Here is a 15416-nt window from a genome sequence, read left to right on the forward strand (position 1 = left end):
CATCACCCCAGAGGAGGCACGAATATTAAGAGAAAATGACAGCAATGGCTTGTGGTAAGAGTCAGTGAATATGCCAGGAATATGTAGGCAAGAAGGTTTCCAGTTTAGGAAGAAGACTGTAAATTCCACAGTGACCTAACCTGTAACGTATTCTTTTGGTAGGGCATATAACTAATTTCCAGAGTACCAATGGGTATTTCCAAGTCCTCCAGCAGTTTTCACCACAGAAGCATCCTAGTTATGTTCTGAGGGGTTAATTGTGTTTCCTCTGCACCACTCACAGCTGCCTGAAGAAATTCTTCCTCGTGTTTCAAACATGTCTTGACATGCCCAGCTCCAGAGACTATCACTATAATTCACCAGAACTTTGAGTCTTTCACACAACCCCAGCCCTGCAAAGATTTAGGGACTTTTAATTTATGTGTGGCCCATAATGCCACCGATGTCTAACAATTGCTGTAGAATTATATGAGCCTCAAAGGCTTTGCAGGAACAAAGCTTCAGATAAGATGCAAACGCCACCTCCTGTTGTGGTTGTAACTGGTAAATACTTCCATCAATTCATGAAGTTTCCTTTTTTCCTACTTTAGCTCGACTGGAATCTCTGGATGTAAATAATATGATAGTCCTGCCCCTAGTGAGGCTTCCTTAGGTGTCTCCTCTACCCGTTTTCACAAACTGTTGAGGAACTTAATTTTTTCTCCCCTTGATTGTCCAAGCAGCTCAAGAGTTGCTGCAGGGAGAGGAGGTTCTTACGGACAGGGGAGCACAGAGACGCCTTCCTTCAGAAACTACGCTACGGGCCACGTTTTTTCTTCCAACGCATATTCTCTGGTATCTCAGGCCTACGTTTCCCTGTACAAAGAGTTTGTGTTTCAGCTGGTCCCTCTAAACCGTGACACCTTCGGGAGTTAGCTAGGAAGCTGGGGAAGCGGCCGAAGCCCGGCTCCCTCCCTGCTGGGGTGCACGGCCCGGTGCTCGACGCCCCAGCGCGGAGCCGGGCCGAGCTCTGCGGGCTCCTCCGCGCTTCGGCGAGCGCCCGTCCTCTCCTCGCCCCGGCCCATGGTTCCTCTCAATTCTGGAATCATTAACACAAACCCAGACTTTAATCCTGGAGCTGGAGTTTGGGGGAAGAGAAAGCACCAAGGGCCACGAGTGACCGAGTTTGACCGCAGCTGAGCGGGCCGAGTCCAGCGTACTGTGCCTGGGGAAACGTTCAGCCTCCCCCCGGCACGTGTCAAGCCTGAGGTGCACTGTTAAGTGTCAAGGGCGCGTTTTCGTTTGGGTTTTTTTTTTTCTTTTTAACCTCCAAAGGCACAGCACCGGCTGGGCTCGGAGCCCGGGAGCCGGCCGCGGCCCTGTCCGGCGCAGCGCGGCAGCGCTCCGGCCCCCTCGGCGCTCGCCGGCAGGGCCGTGAGGGGCCGCGGGGCGGCGCTGCAACGGCCGGGCGGGCGCTAGGGCCGGGCGCGGCGCTGACGCCATCGCGGCGCGCGGCGGCGGCGGCGGCAGCGGGTGGCGGTCGATGGCCGCGGCGGAGCCGGCGGCGCGGAAGCGGCGGCCCAAGGGGCACTTCGCGGCGGCGGCGGGGCGGGCCAAGCGGCCCCGCGGCGGCGGGCGGCAGCTGGAGGCCGGCATGCGCGGCATCCTCATCACCTGCAACATGAACGAGCGCAAGTGCGTGGGGGAGGCCTACAGCCTCCTCGGCGAGTACGGGGACCTGCTCTACGGGCCCGAGCAGGTGCGTGCGGGCGGGCCCGGCCGGTCGCTCGGTGCTGGGTGGGAGGCGGCCTTGAGGCCGGGGAGCGCGGCCCTGCGCGGGCCCGGCCGCCCCCCTCAGCTCCTGCCTCCCGCTCCCCGGCAGCGCTGACGCCGGCGGGGCGGGGAGGGCAGCGCCGTGAGGCCTCCTCTCCCTTTCTGTTTGTAAAAAAACCTGCCTGCGGTCACCGCACACACGAAAATCACGGTTTCTGTAACCAAACCCCGGCGCAGCCCCGCGGGTTGGCTGGAGAAAAGGCCCTTGGCGGTCACCTCCAGGCCCCTGGGCGAGGTGCTGACTTGCTGCCGCTGTTTGCGTTGTGGGTGCTGTCGCTCGGTGCTGACCAAACGAGAGACGTGCCTTGTCTGAAGTTTTCAGATCACGAGGACCGGCTGTCTGGAAGCGAGAGGGAGGAGGATGAGGACGATGTTGAGGCTGCCCTGAAGAAGGAGGTCGGCCAGATCCGCGCCTCGACAGAGCAGAAGCTGCGGCGGTTCCAGTCGGTGGAGAGCGGCGCCAACAACGTGGTCTTCATCAGAACCCGGGGCATAGGTGGGATGTCGAACGATGCTGTGTAATGCTGTGGGGATAAAGTGCTCTGAACAGTGTTAGTAACAGGCCACAGAATGTGACTTCCAAGAAACTCGTGTATACCAAACAAATACAGGGTTTCCCCTTCCCTTTGGCATTGCTACTGAATTTTGTCATTACCGGAGTCGCTAAAGGTAGAGGAATCTGCTTTGACAAAATAATCTGTGATAACCAGTTTTGGTATAGTAAACCAACTCTAAACAGAAAAGGATTTGAGGTTGACAGCAGTGCAGCGAAGCGTGCATTTCCGCAGCTTATTATATAGAGGGGGGAAGAAGGAAGAAAATGCCTTCAATTTGTTTCTCATACCTGGCTGTTTTTCTTGTAGAACCTGAGAACCTGGTGCACCATATATTAAAGGATATGCATGCCACTAAAAAGAAGAAGACAAGAGTCATTCTGCGCATGCTGCCCATTTCTGGAACTTGCAAGGCTTTTATGGAGGATATGAAAAAATACACGGAAACGTTTTTTGAGCCTTGGTTTAAAGCCCCTAATAAGGGTACTTTTCAGATTGTTTACAAAGCTCGTAATAACAGTCATATGAGTAGAGAAGAAGTAATTAAGGAATTGGCAGGTATGTATGGATTTCACACAGAACTAAGAGCAAGTATATAAGCAGCCCAGACCTGCATGCATAACATAGGTCAGATTATTAAAAGTGATCTTAATGGGCATACATATTTGTTGCTTAAAATCTGTATGTTGAATTACAAAAGCTTCTCTAAGACTTAAAAAAGCTTGACATCAATATTCCTTGGTGTTGATGTCTTCAGAGACAACAAGCAGAAGAGAGTACAGCATTGAATATAATTTGGAGTGTCAGTTATATGTGCTTTGAAATGACTGCTATCAGGCTTTCTCTCTGGATGCTATACTGAAATAATGTGTTACTATTTCCATTGAATGTATGACTCAGAAAATAGCTCCACCTTACTTGAGGATTTTGTTTCTTGGTGGGATAGTTTTTCAGTTGCCTCAGTCCTACTGGTGGTATATTCTAAGAGTCCTGCTGTGTTCTGCTGTTTTAAGCAATTATAAAAACAAGTAATTGGTTACAACTAAGGGGGATGTTGCCTTCTCTCTCTGAACTTTTATCCTTTTAATAGGGCATGCTTATGCTCTGAAACAGTTTTTCCAGCATCTTTTAAATTACATCTTGTTTTACAGGAATTGTGGGCAGCCTCAATCCAGAAAACAAAGTCGATCTTAATAACCCACAATATACAATTGTGGTGGAAATAATAAAAAACGTCTGTTGTTTGAGTGTGGTGAGAGACTATGTTCTGTTCAGAAAATACAATCTACAGGAGGTGGTGAAGAGCAACAAAGACAACACACAACAAAACCCATCAAGTCTGACAGAAGACCAGAACTCGAAGGTAGTAAAACCGGAAACCGAGAAGGAGGAGGAGAAGAGCTCAAAAGAAGTAAAACAAGAGAACAAGAATCAAGGTGAAATAGAAGCTGAACCCAAGGGGAATGATGCAGTGACAGTGTAGAAAATGTGGTAGAAGGCAAAGATAAACATAAAACCTATTAAAAAAAATTGCCCTAGAGTTCTGAAAGGGCATTTTGAAGAGGAGAGTGGGTTTTGCTTTGAAATCTTGTTTTTAAAATCCACGTGTAAGAATTTTAATGCTCGTTGCAGGTGGAGCTGACATTACAGCAGATGTAAGAGTGCGTCACCTTTCTGGTGAAGCTTGCTGTCATTCTTCTACTTTGTTCTGCATTGCCTTTACCTAGCACAAAAAGCACAGTGTGAGTGCATGCATATGTAAATGTGGCCATCCTGACACATACTGACTCTCCTTTGTTATATCTGATAGCTACAGAAATCAAAAGGCAGTGCAGAATCAGCTCTATCAGGAAGTATTGACAGAAGTGAGAGATCTGAAAAAGACAATTGCTTGCAGAGGGTTTTTAAGGAAGCGATCTGACAACTTGTGTGGCTGCAGAACTTGGATGCAAAAAAATGATAAAATCCTGATAATTTCCTGTGTGATGGAGGGTTATATATATATACACATGCATTGCTCTACAAGGATATGCTAAGTCTTGAAGGTGAATGGGAAGAACTGCTATGATCAAAATACTTGAATACTGTGAGACGATTTAGAGTAATAGTTTTGACTGTTCTAGAACAGTAGAAGTACAGTGCAGGCATTGCAGATGGTTTAGCAAAAACTACCTGTGTGTTTACATTAGCTGTGTATACAGCAGTTACTGGTTTATAGGAAATGCTATAGTCACTGAACAGAATGCTTTTGAGTAATTTCCTGAAAATAGCCTTTTGCTGCTCTTTCCAAATCCTTGGGGGGTTTTATAAAGTCTTTTTTTGTTTTTTGGGGTTTTTTTTTTTTTTCTTCGATCTCAAAATTTGAATTTAAATACTGCTTGGAAACTTCTTATGAAGGAAGCTCTCCATTACCATACTGGATAAGGGGAATTAAGTTTAATTTTTGGTACAGTTTTAGCTTTACAGTATGAATTTTGTTTCAGATGGAAAGTAATGTTAGTGAGTCTTTCTGTTGTCCATTTGTCACAGCAGCTTTTTTGATATTCCAGTGACTTTTAAAAAACAACCAAAACCAGTGCAGCTATAACCTGCTTTCCAGTAGGGTTTTTGAGTATGCTTCCTGTACAACTGTCTAGCTTTAGTATTTAATTTCTAGCATAAAAGGCTGTGGGTTGCTAATGGGAAAAGACTCATCTTGAAGAACACCACTGTTACTTGTCTTGGTTTAGTGAAAAGGATGTGTTCAAGTCTCTCAACAGTGTTTAATTTATATTTTCCTCTTCTCTCAAAATTGTTTCAGAAGTTGGAAAATTAAGACGACTTTATTCCCTAGTCCTGTCTCCCTTACCACCCATTTATTAAAACTTGGCTTTCTTACCTCCATCGGTGTTTTCTTTAAATTTTAAAGCTTTTTGTGTGTGGATTAAAACCAGCAATGTCTAGGTCACACATAGGAACGAACCATTTGAGAGCAGACAAAAAGGCCAACAGTGAATGTTTATTGGTGGCGTGAATGTTTATTGGTGGCGTGAATGTTTATTGGTGGCTGATGTTAGTGATCACGATTAAAGACAGCCTACTTATATTACTAAGGACAGAGATAGACTCACAGATAGTTTGTGCGTTTGGGGTTTTTTTTTTGTTTTGTTTTGGGTTTCCCCCCCCCCCTTCTCTCTCTGACTCATCTGTGTGTCTACAGGACCTACAGGTCTTCAGAAGAAACTGCTGGATAGCTACCATTCATTTGTCAAGCCTATGTCTGACATTTAGATGCTGCCTATGCTGCAGTCTTAAAGATGTCCACATTCTTCTGATTTTTCTTAATTTGCACTTCCTGAACATTCATTGTTAATGCACTAATTCCTTAGTCTAGAGGCTTTCAAGATTCATACAAGCAGGGTGGTTAATTTGGATGCATGCAAGATCTATGGCCATTTCTGGGAACTTCATTACATACTATCATGATTTCTTCATTAATAAGCCTGTTGTGAGTTTAAATATCTGGTCTTAAAGAATGAATACACTGCTCCTTCACCTGGTAATCACTCACTTCTACTTGTGCCATAATTCTGAAAAGCATTAGGTGGCCAGAAGATATATTTGCATATGCCTTGCTAAGTAGGCGTGATTTTTGTTAAGCGAGAACACAAGCATTTAATAACCATACAGTTGGAGTTTTTAAACCTTGTGTATTATTACACAATCACTGCCTAACGGGTGAAATATAATCTTATGTTGGTGCTTACATTTGTAATAGAAAAAGCTCCATTGTGAATGAAATTGAGAGGGATAGGCTTTTTTAGATTGCTTATCAAAACTAAATCTGTCCCCACTCCTTGTTCCTCAGTTCATTCCATCTGATTTTCCCAGTGATCGTCTTTGGCAGCTGCTGGACAAATTCAATCTGATTCAAAACAGGAAAAAAGTAAAACGAGCAGATTTCATTTAGAAATCTTTTTCAGAACAGCATAGGTCTCCATCCTACTTAATTTAAATAGGAATTTGGTGACTGGGGAAATAACTCCAATTTGGTTTTAGATCATGTTGTATCCAAATCATCTTTAAAATAGTGTTTGTCATTTTTCTTGCACAGTACATATTTGGGCTTTTTTTGTTACTGAGTTTGAACTGAGTCTAATCTTTCTGTTTCTAGCCTCTCCATGGTTAAAATATGTGTTTGAGATTTTTCTTTTTTTTTAATACACTCATGTTTACTTGCCTTTCTGGGGTATTTGTATGGAGCAGTGACTTTCTTGACATGGTCTTGCAATTCACAGGCCAGTTTCCTTGCATCTTGTGACTTAAAGGAAGGAGACAAGACACAAAAGCTTTTACCACCTACAAAGGGAAAATAAATTAAAAATACAGCATTAATTAAACTCCCGCAACCTAACAAATGAGGCAGTTAATTGACCACAAGTGAGTATTGCCTGCAGTACAGGCTTGCTGTATCACAGCTGCACTGTAGAGCAAAATTTGCTTTTGTGTAAGCAAATTTAAAATGAGGATGAAAGCTTGTGCCATCACTTCTGAGCTGAGTGGTTCCCCTCCGGTCAAACAGTGCTTCAGTGTCTTGAATGTATACCTTCAGAGACAGAGGACATTGCTGAGTATCAGGGAATAGAAAGGGACAAATTCTGGTCTCCCTGACATCCGTATATCCAACCCCGTGACTTCAGGACACACGGGACTTAAGGTTGGGGTTGAGAGAAAGCCGAGAGCTCCAGTTGGAGTGGGGCTGGAAAGGGGCTGCCAAAGCGGTGAGCTACGAAGATGCACAGGACTGATGCAGCCACACGTGTGCCTTCACGGGCTGAATACCAGCCTCTGTATTTACTGCCTGTAATGCCTCAGGGCAAAATTTTGCTTTGGGTTGGAGGTGCCTGAGGGGTGGATTTTGTCACTTGTCTCTGCAGTGCTAAGGAAAGGGCTCTGCCTTCTCACAGCCCCTGCCTCCAACACAGAATTTCCACTACTCTGAGAGTTTAAGTGGCTATAAGGGCCATAGAAATCATTGTTAAAGAGCCAGGCAATAGCTTGAACAGACACGGCATGGTCACTTGTAACAGATACGCAATACCTGGTGAGGTCATGCTGCACCAACATGCAGTAGGCAGTTGGGGTGCTGCACAGAGCGGTCACTGGATATCTGCACAAGGTCTGACAAAAAAAAAAAGAGGGTTAAACAATGTTTTTGGGGAAAAAACTTGCTGCTAACTATTCCTTTCTATTCTGTACTAGGGCAGAAATTACAAGACCTGATTGTAACCTCACTTACATGGAAAGCAAAGTAATTGCCGTCACTGTCAGTGTTCAGGAAAGATGTTACAGTGCCCAAACATCAGCTGAAGAGGTGATACACTGACTGTGGTAAATCACTGGTGTACCTAATCTGTCCTGTTGCTCACTTGAAGCACAAGGACCATCCCTTGGTATGAAACCCTGGCCCTGGAGGTGCAACGAGGTTTTGTAGGGGACTTCAGTAAAGCCCACATCTCACCCTAGGAGAAAGTCAGGCACCTCAAAATGGAGGCATCTAAAATTAGAGGTTTCTTTTGAACATTTTGCCTGTGTCAGCGTTTTATCTGGCCCCACACTTTCTGAAATGGACTATTGCAAAGCTTTACACATGCTACAATTCCCTCAGCTGTCCTGACAAAGGGCCTGACATGCGCAGAGCCAAGTCTCCATGAGCTGTGGCTGAGTTGAGTATTGAAGTTGTTTTGGGCTGCCAAATTTATGTATCTTCCTTTAGCTGGAACAGAACACAGGACATGCGTGCCTTGCTAGAAAAATAAAGATCTCAGCTGAACCTCCGTTTTCTGACACATCTTTATTTCTCACCTGTAACACCAGCAGATGATTCACAGTCACTCAGGTAGACCTAAGCCTTACTTTTTTTCTTTTTTTTTAAACTTGACTCCTGCCTGCAATGAAAATTTGCTCAGAGAGGGGGACAAGTAGCGATAAATAAAAGCAAGGGGAAGACCTCTCATTCACCAGCCTTCACTTCAGCCACACCGTGGGTAAAGCAGCCTCTACTATCAAACTTCATTTTTGTGCAGAGATGTGAAACCCCATGCACATTGCAAGCAGGTGTTTGCAAGGCCAAGAAATTTATACAAAAAAGAAAACCAAACTAGCAACCACCATTTTAGAAAGGAAATGAAACAGGATTAAAATCTCCAAATAACCCCCCACATGTTAGGAATGTACGCTTTTGATGTAGGTGCTTTGAGCCATTTGGGAACAGCACTTTTCCCTTTGTGTTAGATTAAAATGCAGATTGGCTTGAGAAACTTGAAAAATATTTTCTTTTAAGAACAAGCCAATCTCACGGCGTCAGTGTTTTCCAGTACTGACTTGCCTTTCTTAAGGGTCACAGCAGCATAGTTAAAAATATTAATTTACATGTAATTCAGCTCATATATAATTTCAATAGTGAAATACAGTAAGGGAGAAGTTTAAGTAATACCAGTAACTCCTACTGATCAGAAGCAGCTGGTGACACCCTGTGCCCAAAACAGTCATGCTGCAAAATCCTTCCTGTATTCTATTCCTATTCAAAGAACAATCATCTTGTTATGCCATTTTAAAACAGCTAATCTCATAAACCTAAGAGGCTTAGTTTTGTGGCCTGCCTGGAAAACAACATGAAATATGAGTAACTGTTCATTGTAAGCATGGTGTTCTTACGTTTAAGATTGCTCTTGGATCAAACTGTGGCGTGGCATGTACAAAAACACACCTGGTGCCCTGGAACCATGGGCCAAAAATGCTCCCAATAGCTGCCTTTACCCAAGCAGTGTCTGACATGTTCCACATGATGGCTGAGGGAGTCAAATTCATCCAGCATCTGCTGAAGACAAAGGTGGCCAGTATAACGGAGTCTGCAAGTGGAAATTAAGAAAACATGAGTTTGGTTTTTTTTTCTTCTTTGCTTAGAAAGAGATGGTGAATTTGATCCGAAACTCAAGAGCTCAAATAAATGCCTTTTGCCTAGCCTTTATACTGATGGCAAAGATAAAGAAAATCAAACAGTATCCTAGCTCATTTATTGAAATATGTTATATAGCCTGGATTAACAGGCAAGTAGTTTTTAAAATGGAGCCATATACCATATCGAACAAGATCCTTGCTTACTGGGTACAATTTAGCTGAGGAGACCAGAAGAAATGACACATACAGTATTGTGGGAGCCTCATCATCTATCATAGTTTTATCACGTACAAAAAAAACCTCTTCTGTTTGCTTCACATTTCAGCGCTGTAAAGGCATAATTAGCTGAATACTTCACCTTTCACAGAGAAAAAAACCCAGACCAAAGCTTCCAGAGGAATGTTCAACCATTTTGGGGGAGCCTGTGGTGCCACTGGTAAAATAGATTGCTATTGGATCCCGGCTTTTTGTCGTCACGCAGTCATGGACAGTCAGGGCAGCCCTTAATAAAAAATGAAAGGTTATATGAAACAGTGGCTGGTGTTATTCAGCACACTTAGCTTGGATCCTTTGTGCCCAGCACATGCAGTATTGTTTGTACAGTGAGATGTGAGGGCTAAGAAACTACTGAGATCCCCTCACTCTTGCACTGCTACTTCTGTATTAAAGTGTTGCTCATCTTGCTCTTTAACAAGTCTCCATGTCCACCTTCTCCAGAGTGAAAACGCCAACTGGCTGTCTTTTATTTGCCTCCTTTAACTACCACCAAAAGGCCCAGCATCTTGTGTCTGACCAAAGTGCCCTCCAGAAAGCGTGTCTTCCAGCCTCAGCGTGATTAGCTGAGGGAGGAGGACCCACCATTTCTTTTGGTAGGTGGTTCCACCAGTTAATTATCCTTGCCGTGTGTGGGGAGGCTCAAACTCCTGGTCATCTGGCACATGGGAGGAAAATATTTCTCATCTCATACTGGGATGAGAAAGCAAAACCGCTGCTTTTTCTCTGCCAGGACTGATGTTCAAAAAGGTTTTGCTTGGCACGCAAACATTGCCCGTGCCTGCAAGGCTAGGTGTGGGAAGTCCGTCTCCACCGGCCAGCCATCTCCCTGTGCTGGCTGGCAGGCAGGCAGGCTACCGGGAGCCCTCGCTCCAGAGCTCCGCAGCCTCCTGGCCAGTTTAGCAGCCGGCTAAGGCAGCCGAGGACACGGGGAGCTGGGAGGTCTGGGCAATTAGCCCACTAGGTAGGCATGTTGCCAGTGATCTGGCGGGACAAGGAGCCAGGCAGGACAGCAGCCCAACACTCTGGGAAGACTGGGAACCTGACAGCTGAGCAACCCTGGAGCCAGCCAGCACTTTGCAAGGCAGCCATCCGGGGAAACCAGACAGCATACCTGCCTGCCCGCCAGTGACAGCCTCTGCAGGACTGATGCAGTTCCGGACAATATTTAGGTTTTTATCAAATCAATTTTACCTTCTGCCATGGAACTGAGCCATGGAATATTAGCCCAGCATGAAAGAGGATTTATCAAATCAACTTGACAATGTTTTAGTAGCTCTAGGAGGTTTGAGAATGCAGTGTTACTGCTTCCTCCATCTCCTGGTTTAGTGACACTGAAGTGAGCAATTGTTCAAAGGAGCAGATGGAAATGCAGTGTGACTGTACAGTGAGCTGCACAGGTAATGCTCGTTCAGACACCTGTGGTTGTGAGAACATACGGTACATCTTATAAAGCTCTTAAAGTGACTGAAGAGCTTGGATCCCACCTTGAAAGAATGATTTTAGCTACATAGATGCTTTTAACAAAATACCAGCTGGTAAAATCACACCTAGGGCCTTGAGCAGATTGCAGCAGGGTATTTGCTTCCATTCCCCACTCTGCTTCTCCACCCCTTCTACAGTCCCATGCACTGCAGTGAAGAGCTGTCTGTTGGGTGCCATTTTAGTAGCTGCTTTTCAGTACTGAGGCAGGTGGATCCCTAAACACATTAGGTTCATTTTGCGGTGTGCTTTTTTAGCCTTTCATAGTGAAAAGCTATTCACATTAGCTGCCTTATCATCAAGTTTTAGGAATGTGGGTTGGAAAAATTTGTATAGAATATTTTTCTTTGAGCTTTAGAGAGTAAATAGGCCACAGCTGTCAATAGAAGAGGCTTTCCTATCCATTTTTCCATATTATTTCATAGTCATATGTAACAAACCCAGGCTTCATAAGACTGTACTTAATTAACAATTTGGCTATTCCCAAATATACCCTTTCTTCATAGAAAAGAGACTAAATTGCCTTTTCTCCCACCCCCTCAAAGGTACCTAGTTCATTAATGAGACTCAAGTGCACAAGTGTGTTTAAGAAAACGAGAAATTTTCCACTAGAGATAACAACTATGATGGAGCTAACGTAGAAGGCACTTACTTGAGCAAATCACTGAAGTTCAGCCACTCGGCCCTGCTGCTTTCAGATACCATTAGCTTTATTTTCAGAAACTGGCACTTGGATGCAACTGAGTCCACCGCAGGAGCAAGCACATCAGTGGTAATAGGGCACTTAGCCTTGGAAGCCAGCAATCTATAGCAAAGGTCTTGTGCTGTCAGTTGTGTTGTCCCTGGGATGATGATAACACCTGAAAGTGTAATAGAATGGGAAATTTATTAGGTATTTTTCACTTTCAGTCCTGATCACTGCATAGCTTCTCCTGATTTGTTGAATACCAGTGCCATTCAATCCAGAAATGAGAAGAATCGGTCCTAAGAGACTACCCCTGTCAGCTCCTTTGATTGTCCTATGTTCAAGCTACAAAATCAAATAAGAAATGTAATTGTTAAACGAATTGTTAACCAACTTTTGGCATAGAAGGTAACAAGCAATCTACAGACCACTAGGAATGATACAATTCACCTGTTCACATACAAGCCACATTCAGCAGCCACCACTCTGGGATTTGGGGTAGAATCACTAGAAGTCAGTCTCCTCTTCGCAGACTGCATACCCCAGAGAGCACGTTGGCCACTTTTTGGGACAGGAAGCCCAGCTCTTCATAGCTCCATTTCATTTCCTTTTCCATTTATCCACCATAGAGCTTGATAGTCCATTTTGTTCCTATACACAACGCAAGGGTAAATAGTATGCTGGTTACTTCTGAGGCTCCTGTAGCTCCTTGCAGAGTTTTTGGGATGCTCCAGGTAGTGGAATCTCATAGTGTTACGTATTCTAGGGCAGGGATATTAAGCATGTTTTGTTTAAAAGAGCCCTTTTGCAATGCCCGTATAAGTTGGTGTGTGTATTTACCTGATTTGCAATGCTCATAAATTACTCAGAGGCTTTTATGAACCCAGCGCTGCACATACTGCTGAATCAGAGTCACAGAGACAAAGCACCATGTCCCTTCTGATGCTAAAGCAAATTGCCTCTCCTTTCTCTGCAATGTAAGAGTATGTTAAAATAGAAATAGGGGCGGAAATTCTGGTCCCACTGACACCACTGATGGTTTTAGACTTGACTTTGGGGATACGGGCACGGTTTCACTGAAAATACTGAATCTACAGGGTCAGAAATGCTACATTTTCTATTTGAGACCACTTGTCCAGCACATCACTTGCAGAATTAAAGTACTCAGGCACTTCCTGTTCACAACAACTGACAGTTTCATAATCTGAGAAATTCAAAGGTGCAAAAGTCTTGCAAGATTGGTGGAACAATCTGTGGAGTGTCTGGATGCTCCACGGGGACCGCAACACTTGCAATTCAAGTAAAGTCTTCCTGGCACAAAAGCAGATATATGGGGGCTTTTGGAGACGACAACCATCAGAACTATTTTTGATGATTATTTCCCTCCTACAAGAGACAGAAAAATCAATAATAGTATTATGATGTGCACATTCCCTGATGAGCTGTTGGCTCCAAATGGAACAGATGTATACAGAGCAGCAAGTCCATCTCTTTAAGACATTTTATCCCACCTCTCCTTATGGGTAAGCTACAGCTCTGGTAACCCTTTTAAGTCTCCTGCTTTTTCATCTGTCCACAGGTTTCTCAGAGAATTGCCCTTAAGGCTGACAATTCCTATTCTGTCCAACCCAAGTAGGGGCTTGAAACTGAACGGCTGGGTGGTTAAAAAAAAAAAAAAAAAGAAAGAACAAGTACTTGTCAGGACTTGTACCCACTATTCCCACATTTTAAGCACCACAGCAGTCTCACCCAGCCCTACAAGGCTACTAATGGCAAACACAGGTTTGTTTGCAGGATGGATGCCATCTTCTGTTCCTGGTTTTTGCCTCAGAATCTAGGATATAACCATCACACACAACTACTCAAAGACCAGGCTAGTCTCTGGCAAGCAGAGGTGAGGGGGGGTCTGTGCATTTAGCCAATATGGAAGAGATATGATAAGGATATTTCCTTACTGTTGCTAAAGCAATAAATGTTAACCGGAAATATGTTCCACATTGCACCATTTGCTCTGCCTTCCTTTTGTGCAGAGAAAAGACTGTGCCTCACACCCCCCCCCCCGCCCCCAGCACTGACCTTGTATTAGTTGGATAGGAAAGTATCATAAATAACTCAGAGGTGGTTTTTCCACATTCTGTTATTGATTTGTTTACCAGACTAATGCTTTTGCCACATTGGCACTTGTCCTTAAATACGCAGAGTTGCATTTGGTTTCACAAAATACCATTTGCAGTTGTGTATTACCCTCAAAACACTTTGCAAAAGAGTGAAGTGAATTAGAGCCATATGTACGGGAACATGGTGCTCAAGATACATCCAGCTTCAGAGACTAAAAGATACAGATGGAGCCTTTTCTTTTTTCACATAGTCTGCTTATAACATATTGCTTCTTATATCTATCCTTAACAGGTCATTAAAAAAACCCTGATTCCAGAACTCATGGTTAATCAGTGAAATCTTTGTAGAATTGGCTGCTGTTTTTCCCCTTAGCTCTAAGCCAGCGATGGCAGACTCAGACCTAGAAGATGTTCTTGCAGAAAGAAGCTACTTCTTCAGTCTGCTTGATACAAACCAGAAGAGTATAACTGCTCTCTGGTAGTCCACCCTCCTTCATAAAAGTGAGAATCATGTGAACAAAGAGGAATAAAACATGGCATTATAGATTTTTTTTTTCTAACATTAGCAGATGGCATATTTCATTTTTGAGAAGACTAAGTATTTGAACAATTACTAAATAAAAACTAATTTCTCAGGGTGTTGAAATAGGTTGTGCTTACCTGGAGATGTTATTTGTGATCAGGTGAGACTTCTTTCAACTTCCCCTCATGTACCTTGCCTAGTACTTAATTGGCAAGTATTGCCTCCCCTTGGCTCACTCTAGTTCTCTGAGCGCTTGTAGCCCTTCATTAGTATCACACATCGTGTTCCATGTTGGGTGTTATTTCCCCCCCAAGAGCACAGATTTAATTTCTCCAATTACCTTCTGAAGAAAGGCACAATCACTGAAAAAGCTGAGAGAAGATGGAAAGAGCGCCGAGTATGAATGACTGCATTTCTGGTTCACTGCCTTTGGAGAATGGATAATCCACCATACATTAATATGTAACTCTATTCTATGGCACCAATGACTTTGGAAATGGCAACAGTGGGGCTTCATTTTCAGATTCTGGAGGTAAACATAGTATGAGAATTAGTATGATAAAGATATGAAGATTTGCATAAGCCTGGTGCCAATAAATATCACCTGTAATATCTGATGGACACTTCTGTGGAGACAATACATGCAGTTTGGACGTGGGCCATCAGCTCTGAGGAGGACAATGCAAACTTGAACTACAGAGTCATTGCTATGAAACAGGGTGACAAAATGGGCTGAGACACAAAATCCATGCTCTGGAAGGCAGCAACGTGATGCAGGAACTCCAGCTATTCCATTGTGAGACACTTGGTTTAGGTGAATCTACTACAGTCACAGTACAGTCTGCTAGTATTGCTACCGCAAGGGGTAGCAATAAGCCCTGCAAGGGGAAAATATTTTGAAACTAAGACCTAGATAAATAAAGGCTACACATAAGCATATGCATAGACTACATAATATGTATAGACTGTATATAAATATAGGCATTTAAAAGATGTGTAGATGTGGCACTTAGGGACATGGTTTAGTGGCG

General features: G+C 43.9%; 1 protein-coding gene and 1 pseudogene across 1 annotated transcript; one reads left to right on the forward strand and one right to left on the reverse strand.

Annotated features, from left to right (window-relative positions):
* The first annotated feature begins 1522 nt into the window (after positions 1 to 1522).
* On the forward strand, positions 1523 to 5236 carry THUMPD1 (THUMP domain 1 NAT10 acetyltransferase adaptor). The gene is made up of 4 exons (XM_075718689.1): positions 1523 to 1738; positions 2128 to 2308; positions 2676 to 2924; positions 3518 to 5236. Exons 1-4 carry the CDS (start codon positions 1523 to 1525, stop codon positions 3847 to 3849), a joined length of 978 nt encoding a protein of 325 aa, XP_075574804.1. The 3' UTR covers positions 3850 to 5236.
* Positions 5237 to 6183: 947 nt separating this feature from the next.
* LOC104036847 (acyl-coenzyme A synthetase ACSM4, mitochondrial-like) lies at positions 6184 to 14665 on the reverse strand (annotated as a pseudogene).
* Between the last annotated feature and the right edge of the window lie 751 nt (positions 14666 to 15416).

This window comes from Pelecanus crispus, chromosome 11 (genome assembly GCF_030463565.1).
Source record: "Pelecanus crispus isolate bPelCri1 chromosome 11, bPelCri1.pri, whole genome shotgun sequence".
Lineage (NCBI taxonomy): Eukaryota > Metazoa > Chordata > Aves > Pelecaniformes > Pelecanidae > Pelecanus > Pelecanus crispus.